This window comes from Elaeis guineensis, chromosome 12 (assembly GCF_000442705.2).
Source record: "Elaeis guineensis isolate ETL-2024a chromosome 12, EG11, whole genome shotgun sequence".
Lineage (NCBI taxonomy): Eukaryota > Viridiplantae > Streptophyta > Magnoliopsida > Arecales > Arecaceae > Elaeis > Elaeis guineensis.
The window spans coordinates 17,845,019-17,856,660 of record NC_026004.2 but is presented as its reverse complement, the minus strand read 5'-3'; the positions used below and the strand labels follow the sequence as shown (position 1 = coordinate 17,856,660).

Here is an 11,642-nt window from a genome sequence, read left to right as displayed (position 1 = left end):
ATTAAGAAAAAGAAATGTTCATAAAAAGTATTTTTAAAAATAAATTATAAGTGTGGGGGGGCCTCCCTTCTAGAACCAGTGTCGAGCATGTTGAGGATATTGATGTCGATTTCCAGACCATAGTGCTTCATCACCTCTAGCTGCCCGTGTTCCCTCAGAGGACAGAGAGCCAAAACATAAAAGCTAATTCGTATAAATACCGGGAGGTATGGATAAAATTAGGAAATCTGATAAGAGTCAATGGAGATCTAGGAACCGGATGTATCCCAAAGGCCGTGTTTGGACTCGTCTTTCCTGGGACGGATGATGCGGAGGACGATAAGCATGTCGCAAGATATATTTTTTATTTTTTTATTTTTTTTTGGAACACAAAGGATGGGACCCAACCAGGACCCATCAGCCTCCTCAAGTTAGAAACTTAAGAAATCAATAGAGATGAGAACATGAGGAGAAGAGGTTAAAAAACAAGGAAAGAGCAAAGTTATGGAACATGTGAAAATAGTCAGAAGCCATTCCATCTCCGCCGATCAATTAAAGTTGAAGCAAGATCAGTATCCATTTGAGAGCTGTTTCTCCTTCTCCAAGATCGGATTTTTCTTCATTTTTTTTGGTGGGAAAACCGGATTTTATTTATACCAATCTAGAGAAAATACATCTCTGTAATTAGCCACATATATCACCACATAAAGGACTGTTTTCCAAGGATTGCCTTGTAAGAGCTAGAATATACCACAACAAAGCAACAAGAATCAAGAAAAGGCAAAGCTGAAAGCCTGAAACCATCCAGCATAAACAACTTCCAGCACCATTGATCTCCGAAACTTCCAGCATAAACATACAAGCCATATTCTGGCTTGTATGTTGCCTGAGCACCTCTGTTTACTCTGATTTTGGAGCTTTAGAGTGTTTTGAAGGCAAAGGGTCAGAAAGCCTTACCAAGTTCTCAGCTTTACAACAGGCTTTAAACTTCCAGCTTCCCCTAACAAAAATCAAATTTCTGCATAACAATCCCAAACTACAACTTTTGAATCCTAAAGCAACTAGTTCGATGATCAATTTATATTGAAAGATGTGACCTAGTAAACTTTATTTAGCAAGTAGAAAGATGCAGAATTTGCAATCTGATTGAAGGATCATAACACTCGTGACAATTTCTTTGTTCACAACAGTCCATTCTACAAACATTTGCAAAAGATGCTTTATTAATCAGAAATTTGGATGTTGGATAATGTTGTTATTCACCTTCTGTTTAACTTCATGAAACTACTAATACTTATGTCAGAATTATACAAGATTGAATAGAATAAAAAATGCACGTTTGTTCCTCTAAAGCTCAAGGATTGACTGCCTGTATACCTGGGGCTTGGTGTGAAATCAATTATCTCAACCAATAAAATAATTGGTATAACCATCTCTTCTTTCTGTCTGAACAAGTAGCTCCACTTGACTCCCTTTAATAACACTTCCTTGTGTCAGCGAAGGTGTCAAAAAATTGGCAATACACTCCAATAGTCTCTACCTGGAAAATATTCAGTAGGTAAGAGATCAACAGTTAAAGGATCTTGACATACTAAACAAGTTCGACCAGAGCTAGCTAAAGTTGCCAGGCCAGCATCCATTAGATTCCTATTAAAGCTGAGACCAACTTCAACATCACTTGGACTTCCATCTACAGAAACTTTTATATCATTCAGACTGATTAGTGTGAACCATCACATGCACAACTCCACGGGCCAGCTGCAGCCATGATCCAGAGATCCGGGTAATGTCATTTATCATGCAGTCTTTCGTGATGCTTGGAGACCACAGCAGGCCCCAGATAGGACCATGTCCACCCAGAGCAAAAGCATCTGCTGGAGAGAATAACTACAGTATGAGAGTCTGAAAACGCCAAAGATGTTGGCAACCCCCTTGACAGGGTTCAACGTATGCTCACTGGTTAAAATAATTCAAAGCAAGTTGACCTTGGATCCCATCATACTGCCGGACTTTAGTATCAAGTAGACCACCACCAACAAAATGGTTGAGTTTCATTTCATTTTTCTCCAACAAAGAAGCTGCCTGAAACAGCATATCAAAAATAGAAATGGCATAGCATGAAATCCAGAAGTTGCTTTTCTTGTTGCAAAATCACTAAATTTTCAATGACTATATGCAGAGCGCCCCTCCACATCTGGTGTTCAATGTAGCTAAGTGCCAATTCAACAAATTGCACTATTGATTGCTGGCTTCACTGTTCTCCACTCTCCAGAGAAGAGAGTCACCACCTGACTTAATGGAGGTCGACATAGCCTGAATAAGAGACAGACATGTTATTTGATATTCATAAAGCTATGAAGTGCTTAAAAATGATTCTGCAAAAATGATGTCTCACAGTTAATCCATCTGGTAATACTATTATTTTTTGCTGAAGTTCAAATCAAAGGAATTTGAAATTGGTGGCCTCTATTTTGCGGAATCCCAGATCCCATATGGGCAGTAGGTGATCAGTATTACTGATATTGTTGGTTCAATGTCTGAAATTAATTTTAATATAGGTTTGATCCAAGCCCGAATTAAATCTTCTTGCTATTTTTAATGTATTTGAGTTTGATGTCAGGGATATCAGCCTAGAAATACTTTAAAATGTAAAACATCACTAAAAATACAAAACAAATTATACATATAAAAATTAAAAAAAAAAAAACTTAAGTAATGTATACAACATACATCATCTTAAAGGATATGGCTATGATGATTCCATTGTTTAAGGCATCAACTCTCATAAGAATCCTAAAAATAACACAAGAATGATTAGCAATAACTAAGATTGATTTCAAATATATGATTCACCAGTGAGCCATGAATAACAGCTCTCAAAAATGAATACAAAATTATGAAATTATTAGTAGATCTAATTATTCAAGGACCATGTGTGTATGTTCCTACAGAAATTGGTAAAAAGAGCAACTTTTACAACTTTCGATTTGTTAACTAAAACATAAGGTGCATCAAAAGAGTACCTCTTGTTGATTTCTTACAATATATGGTTCCTTTTGCAATTTCATGAAAAATAACAAAATATTACATATGTACAAGTCAAAAAGTAGTAATTCTACATGTCCAATTTTTAATTAAATAATAAAAAACACTAACTAAATCGGTTTTCCTTGATATTTATGAAATTGTCTTCCTCAAGTTTGGCTATTTTTTCTGAACAATTTGCGCCTGTTCAAGTGATTTGGAAGCCCTTTTCCAAATTCCCATATTTTTGATATATATTTGCTATGCCTTCCCTTTCATGACTCGTTAACCAACACACAGATCTCCCTCCACATGGGGTCACAGGTTGCCCATGTCCATACCATCATAAATGATGCCTAGCAAATGTTAATCCATGCAAGCTTTCTTTAAGATTCTCATTTCTGGTTTTGTCTTTCTGAATTCAAATCAAATTCGGCATTCCATATCTGTCAGCTCATTATATGCTCACATTCCCCCATCCCAAAATTTTGATTTTGATAATAAAGCTGGTTCATAGGTCATAAAAATTTCCACTAGTCAATATCATTATTCAACAATATCAATGCATTCTAGAGGCACATGTTACATGACATTGTCATGCACCCTACTGATTTCTACATCGGACATGCTTGTCTATCTCTCCATCCTCTTGTACAAAGCTGGTCGTAAAATTGTTGATAAGTACACAAGCAAACCTAAGTTCTATTCTGCAATGAGATCTCACTCTTTGTAACCTTCTTTTCTAACCTCAAATTAAAATAAGGTATGTAAAAGACAAATTCACATATTTTTTTTTGTTGAGAAGAAACTGTGTCATATCCATATCATCATTGGAAAAAGTAGGATGGAGGCATGCCTACCTTGTCTTGTCTAACTAGATGCAATATCAACTTATGTTCTTGTAATTTCATTACTAAGCTTAAACAGCATGATCACACGATATAGCCATGCTAAGCTGGGAAGCACGGATATGGCAAAAGGGCTGCCGTACCCGTGTCGGATACGTATCTGATACAGAAATGTCGGGGACACGGTGTGATACGTACCCACCGCATGTCCGGCTATTTTTTCTCTATTTTCTGATTTTTTCGGCATCAAATACGGCTGGGATATGAATTTGCCATTAATGAAACATTAAAATGGCTGGGATATGGCTTAATAATGTTTAAAATGGGTACTGAATTTTGCCATTAAAATGGCTAGCATTTTTGCTTGTAATGACTTATGTATTAATGATGCTTACTTTTCAAACATAGGTGCTCTTAAGCTATGAACTTATGATTTGTGTTTATATGTTAAATTTATCTTGAGTATTTATGCTTCTGTATTAATTTTATATTTTTTAATATACTATATCCCAGCCGTATCATATCCTATATTTTTAAGAATTTATCGTATCTCCATATCTATATCGTATTGTACCCGTGTCCCGTATCCAAGGTAGTTAAAGGCAAAAAATGCCCATAAGGTGCTTGGGGGGTCTAGTGCCTTGAGGCGAGAGGTGCTAGAAAAGTGCTCGCCCGAGTGAAGTAAGGCACTAAAATTAGAGAAAAAAATAAAAAATATGATATATAAATAAATAACAACTACAGATAACTATTATAATATGAATTACTATATAATTAATAATTTAAGCATAAAATAAATATAAAACAGTAAAATGCTCAACTAGTTTAAGATAAAGTATATGATAACAAGCCATAGGCAGCTTTAAATTCATGAATGAAACAGAAAATATAGCCTAAAATTCATCAATGGAGTCTCATAAATAAAACAGAAAACATAAATAGCCCTAAAGTGGAATCATATAAATGAAATAAAAAAAATAAACAACTCTAAAGCCTAAAGTTCATCAATAGAATTATCAGATTCAGTTTCACTTGTATAGTTGTCATCACTTTCATCTTTTCCTCCTTCATTGGATTTATATCTTTCAACATCTTCTTCTATCTCATCTGAATTAGCCTCTATCTTTTCAAGACTAATTTTGCCATACTAATTGATCACTTTATCCCCTCTTAGTAATATAGCTGAGAAGTTGAATGGATGACCTTTTAGATTTTTTATATTTTTCAACCATTAAAAAAAAATAATCGTAAAGTTCACTGAGGCGCCAAAGGCAAGTACCTTGTCTCATTGAGAAAGACCCTAAAAGGCGCCAAAGATGTGCGCTTGAGTGAAGGGGCATCGCTTGAAGCATCAAGGGGCGATGATCCCTTCTGGTGCCTTGCCTAAGCACCTGAGGCGCGTCTTTTGGCGCCTTTGACATCACTGCCCGTATCGTATTTGTGCTTCCTAGATGCTAAGTGCTGACTATGACAATCATGATTGACTTCAATAGAGCATTGTCATAAAGTGCACTTTAATGATCATAAATATACTTTTTACCCAAAAAATGATCATAAATTATGGTTGTACCAGCTAGTTCATCATTTTATCATGCTAATGCTGTATAATGAATATCACACAAATCCTGCTATGTCAACATAAAATAATATGAATTCTAAAAAAAAATGAAAATGCGATTGGCTTCTGCAATGTTAACGTCATGTTTCTTGGCAGTAGATCCTAGTCCAAAACACTTGCTAAATCCTGTCTATAAACAATGCAAAGGAAAGAAATTAATATAAGGCTCTCAAGACAGCCTGTTTCCTAACTCTTTAAGCAGCACATGCATTACTCAACAACAGAAAGCGGTGCACAGCATCTTCTGTGATTCTATTACAGGGTTTTTTGTATTTCCAGAAAGTTGTTACACTGCATAAACCTGCTGACAGTGACAAACATGAACAGACTTTGTAAGTATAAACCATTCATATAATGGTGCATTTTATTTGTCATACAGGCTAGGTCCATCTGATTTAAGATGGTGAGCCATTATAATTCCTAAAATAAACTTTTTTCTATGGCATGTAGTATTAGAGTCAAAACAAAACAAAAAAAAAAAGAGGAGGGAAGAAGAAGAAGAAGAGAGAAAGAAAGAAAGATTGGCTTTTGCATCTTGTCAAAAGGCAAATGTTATCTCTTAGCAGTACAACTTAGCACACAATGCTTGTTCACGACATTTCACGAGCCATCAAGCAGAGGAACTCATGTCAGGGTCTCATCAAGCAATTTTCACCAAATCCTGACTCCTATACACTGCATAGGACACTGCTAACCAGCAACAAGCTGTATACAACATCTCCTAACTAGCCAATGTGAGCCTCATACTTAGTTTATCCATTAGGCTCTGATGTTGAGAGGAACCCAAGTCCATTTGATGTAGCAGGAAAGACTAATACAAGCATAGTGAATACAGACATCTCCACAATAAAATGCAGAACAGTAAAAATGGGAACTAAGATTGAATTATATAAAAGGCAATCTTGAGCAAAATAGTATCTCACTCGTGGATGAGGTTTTAACTGGTTTGTGTGTCTCGAGCGGAGTTCACCATCACTGGAAGAGGGAAAAAAGGGATTTATACTATCAGTATCAATTAGAATAGAAATTAAGTACCAAAAGATGTCATGCATCACATAGGATTGTTTTATGTTTCTTTCACCTAAATTAGGAAGACTGACTTTGACTGCTTGAACAGTTGACATGACATTGCAGATCTAAAACTTCCAATGGTGAAGTTATGCAAATGTGTAAAAATTATAACAGGGCATAACAAACATTTTAGGTCTACACTTTCAAGGGGGACATGATGGACTTCAATGTCATGCAGCTGCACATGCTTCAAAGTATGCAGAAATTTGACAACCATATAATATTTCAATAGTATCAGAGTTTAAACTTTTTAATACATGGAGAAAAGAAATCTAGACGAAGCCCCGTTAGGAAAAGGATACAAAACTAGCAAAAGATTACAATGAGAGATATGGGAAAACTGCATAAAGTTAAAATGCAGTTTCAATTTTTTAGGCGGATGATTACCCCCACAACCAAAAAGCCTAAGGGGTAAAAAGAGAGAGAGAGAGAGAGAGAGAGAAAGAAGAGAAAGAAATTAATCCAACCACCACTTAATATGCGATTGTTTGATTTAGCGAATTTACCTATGCAGAATGTATGTCCATGCCCAACAATCAACTGATGATGTGGAGACCAGAAGAGAAAGTAATCCAAAGAGTAATCTGGTGTCAAAAGTAATTTCTCCATAAATCAAAATCACCAAAATAATCTTGGTGGCTTCCTTATAGCTTAGACTCCATGAATCAAAATACCATCGAGTCATAGCAACCAAAGATATATCTTATGGTGTGATACCAACAAATTGGTCCTGTACATTCAATTCAAATATGACCTGTCAGCAGTGGTCACTTGTGACAGCATCATCTTTTGGGCGAGGGATTATACCCCTCCTGCTCATATCATTTTGCAAATCCAGGACTTCGTCCATATTTCCTAACTTTCGATACTTGCTTATAAGACAATTATAAACAGCTACGTCAGGGTGAACACCATTATTGATCATCTCTGCCATCATACTCCTTGCTTCTTGCATCTGATCACGATTGCAGAAGCCCCATATAAAAGAGGTGTAACCATGCAGATCTAGCTCGAGACCATTCTCTGCCATTTTGTTCCTCAGATCAAAGGCCTCCTGAAGATTGCCCTGCTTCAAATGTCCATCTATCAGAGATGTGTATGCAACTTTGTCTGGAGCCATCCCATTTCCCACCATTTCTTTAAAGAGTTTTATGGCTTCGCCTAAACAACCATTTTTACATAGACCATCAATGAGGGCTGTGTAAGCCAACACATTAGGCTGCAAACCCAAGTCTCTCATTTTATCAAAATGGTAGGTTGCTTCACGAACTGATCCTTGTTTACATAGTCCATCAACTAATGCACAGTAGGTAACAACAGAAGGAAGCATGCCGCAATCTAGCATCTTGTGAAGAAGACCAAGAGCCTCTGAGGCTTTTCCTGCTTTAAAGCAAGCATCCATTATGGTGGTGTAGATGACATGATTAGGCATTAAGCCATATTCATCCATCTCACTGACCAGAAGTTTAGCTTCATCTATCTTTCCATCTTTACAAAGACCCCAAATAATAGTACCATACAGAGATGTATCGGGTTTAATCCCCTTTCCCTTCATGTCGGTTAGAAGACTCACTGCCTTCTCCATGTTCTTGCTCACAAAATGCCCATGAATCAGGGCTGTGTACACCAACTGGTTGGCGGCTACACCAGCCCTTTCCATATCTTGGAAAACCTTCTCCGCTTCAACAACCTTCTCCGCTTTACATAGGCCATCCACCAAAGCAGTGTAAGTCACAACATTTAACTCCACTCCTTCCTGCACCATCTCATCAACCAGGAACAAGACTTCCTTGAGATTCCCAGCCTTGTAATTCCCATCTATCAGAGAAGTATATGTAAACTCATTAGGTGTGAGCCCTCTCACCTTCATGTCCACAAAAAACTTGACGGCCTCCTGCATCATACCTTCTTTGCAGAAAGCATCAATGAATATGCTGAATGTGACCACATTGGGCTTCAGATCATTTCTCTTCATCTCACTAAGATATCCAAATGCCTTTGGTAGCTTTCCAAACTTACAAAAACAGTTTATAAGTGCATTATAAGTGATGACATCTGGCTTGCAACCAGCAACTTTCATCTCTCCCAGAAGCCGTTCTGCTTCTTCCAACTCCCCATGCTTCCCATGCCCATCAATGAGGGAGTTGTACGTGACCACATCCGGCGAACAACCCATCTCCTTCATCCTCAAAAACAATCCCTTAGCTGCCTTCAAATCCCCCTCCTTGCAGAAGAAATCAATCATGATATTAAACGTAAACACTGTCGGAGCCATATTCGACCTCACTATATCATCAAAAAACCTTTTTGACAACTCCCCGTTCCCCGATTTTGCCAGCCGCTCCAGCAAATTGTTACAAGATCGCATCTTGGGCAGAACCCGGAAAGCTTTCATCCGATAAAAGCAATCACTTGCCTCCTCGAGTAAGCCCAGATCCGTCAAGACCCCAAAAAGCGCATCGAACACTCCATATCCGGGATTGCCAAAATCCCTTGCAGTGGCATGCAGCACATCGACGACACTTACAGCATCGGGCAATGCCCGGGACGATAAAACAAGCTCTTTGAGGACCTGGTGAGCCTGGGAGTACATCCGCCCATTGAAGAGGACATGGGCAGCGACGCAGTAGGACTCGACAGTGTGGCGGAAGCCGGTCTGATTGCCGGCCCAGACGAAGAACCGGAAGGCCGAGCGGGGGTCTTCTCTGAGCTGCCGGAGGACGATGGAGACCTTGATGGGGGCCAGGGCGGAGGCGAAGAGGGCGGCGAGGAGAGGGTCGCCCCATCGGCCCTGGGATACGAGGGCAGGAATAACGTCGAGCTTGGTATCGGCAGGGGAAGTGGAGTGTTCCGGCGGGAACGGGAGGCGGCTGGAGAAGAGAGCGGTGGCTAGGCAGAGGAGGAGTTGGTTGCTAGGGTTCCTACAGGGGCGGCGGAGGGCGGGGAGGGATAGGGTGCGGAGACCGCCGGTGAGATTGATCATCTCCTTGGGGCTACGAGCCGGTGCGGGAAGGCGCCATTTTTAGGGCCTTTTTTTAGCTCGGGAAGAAGGGAAACGAACGCTCTTCGTCGTCCATTAGGGAATCTGGATGGGCTAGGGTTTTGGCCCGGATAAAAGGGGTTTTGGCGGAGCTCGTTAGTTTTTTTTTTTTTTTTTTACAGATAAAAAATTTATCCAAATTTTTTTTGATAAATATTTTTTAAGCAATATTTCTGGATAGAAAAATAATTTATTTATATTTTTTTATATATTAAAAAATAACTTAAAAATCTATTACCTATATTTTTTATATTATTATTATTTTGAATAAGTTGCTATGATCTATCCATATTTCTCATAATATTCTTATTATATAAATATTATTATATATACTATTATATTATATTATATTATTTTTATTATAATATTATGATATAAAATATTAATATATTAAAATATTATTATAGTATTATATAAATATATATAATATAATATATTATTATATTACTATTTTATAATATATTATAATATTATATGTTATTATTATATTATATTATTATATTATTATAGTATTATATACTTATATTAATATATATTATTATCTATAGTAATATATTATATTATTATATTATAATATTATAATATAATATAAGATATTATATTATATTATATTATAAGATTAAGGATATATTAAGAATGAATTAAAAGTATTACTTTTCTGTTTGATGGAAAAATAATTTAGCCATCTTTTAGATGGATAAAATTTTTCTTCATTTTATGGGTAAATACTACGCATAGAAAAGTAACTTATCCATCTTGAAAAATATAAGAATATGGATAACTTGGCCAATGAAAAATTTGTTTAATTTTTTTATAATATTTATCTACAAAAGAACAAACTCTCAAGAGTACCAACATTAAAAGTGTATTTAAATTTAATTTTTTTTTTAAAAAAAGAAAAAAAAGGATGAGAGGATACATTCAAAGCATTAAGAAAAAAAAAAGAGACTATATAGTAAGGTAGAAATTAGCAGGGAGAAAGATGCTATAAGATGGTAAGTCTAGAAAAAAAAAATCATAAACTTGATTTAGATTAAATATATAAAAAATAAAAATCAAAAAATTTTGATTGAGTAGAATCAGATTAATGAAAGCGGGAGAAATAATTTGACAAGCTATTCAATGGAAGCCATGTAAATGATTTAAGATATCTTACTAGTTCCATTTAGAATAGATATATTAAGTGTGTATATATAGAATTAGAATATCTAATATAAAGGAGACCGTAAAAAAAATGAAAATCAAAAAATGATTGGACCTAGTAGAATCTTTCTCCTCTTCGTGATATTTTATTTTCTAATTTTTTATACAATATATTTGTATTAAAATGGTATGAATCTTTCATTCTATAAAAAAAGAAAAGATATTTGCTGAACCATACTACGAAATTTTGAAAGAAAATGATTAATTATAGATAAAGGTGTGACACAAAAATATCAGAGGACTAATTTGGTTTTATGATGGGAAGATTGATTGTGAATTTATTTTACTCCTTTTAAAGGTTAATGAAGAAATATTAATAAAAATAATGAGATTTTATAGAATTTTTATTAATTTAAAAAAAAAGATTAACTAGAGTTTTTAGAAAAGTCTTATGGTAGCTATTTAAAAAGAAAGAGGTTTTGATTGGATTTATTAAGATGATTAAGGATATATATGACAGAATAGTTATTAGTGTGAGAATTTCTAATAGTTATACTAGTGAGTTTCCTATCATAATAGATTTACATCAAAGATTTATTCTAAGTCCATATTTTTTTATGCTAATCATAGATGAGCTTATTCGGCATATTCACGATAATATTTCTTCATATATGCTATTGATCCAAAAAGATCACCAAACATGATGAGCTACTTAGCTCCACCAATAGGGTTGGATAAGATTAACATTCATTATATTGAAAAGTTGAATCATATGACAAACTTTGAATGCTATAATTTAGTCATATAACATCCAATTAAGATTTTGATTGAACGCATCTTTCAATTTAGAAAGAATTTGGTATAACCACATAAGACAAAGTTGACACGAGAATCAAAATATACTTTATGTAGAATTTTA

The 11,642-nt window shown here is 35.6% G+C and overlaps 1 protein-coding gene across 3 annotated transcripts; it reads right to left on the bottom strand.

The window, feature by feature from the left end:
• Positions 1 to 1,184: 1,184 nt before the first annotated feature.
• Positions 1,185 to 9,634, bottom strand: LOC105054980 (uncharacterized). Of its 3 annotated transcripts, XM_010936657.3 has the most exons (4): positions 7,047 to 9,634; positions 6,393 to 6,444; positions 2,710 to 2,772; positions 1,185 to 2,292 (listed from the first exon to the last, which is right to left on the bottom strand). In XM_010936657.3, the coding sequence occupies exon 1, from the start codon at positions 9,521 to 9,523 to the stop codon at positions 7,298 to 7,300; it is 2,226 nt and encodes a 741-aa protein (XP_010934959.1). In that variant the 5' UTR covers positions 9,524 to 9,634; the 3' UTR covers positions 1,185 to 2,292; positions 2,710 to 2,772; positions 6,393 to 6,444; positions 7,047 to 7,297. The 3 variants fall into 3 exon arrangements, with proteins under 3 accessions (XP_010934959.1, XP_010934958.1, XP_010934960.1); XM_010936656.3 differs by lacking the exon at positions 2,710 to 2,772; XM_010936658.3 differs by lacking the exons at positions 2,710 to 2,772; positions 6,393 to 6,444.
• Positions 9,635 to 11,642: the final 2,008 nt, after the last annotated feature.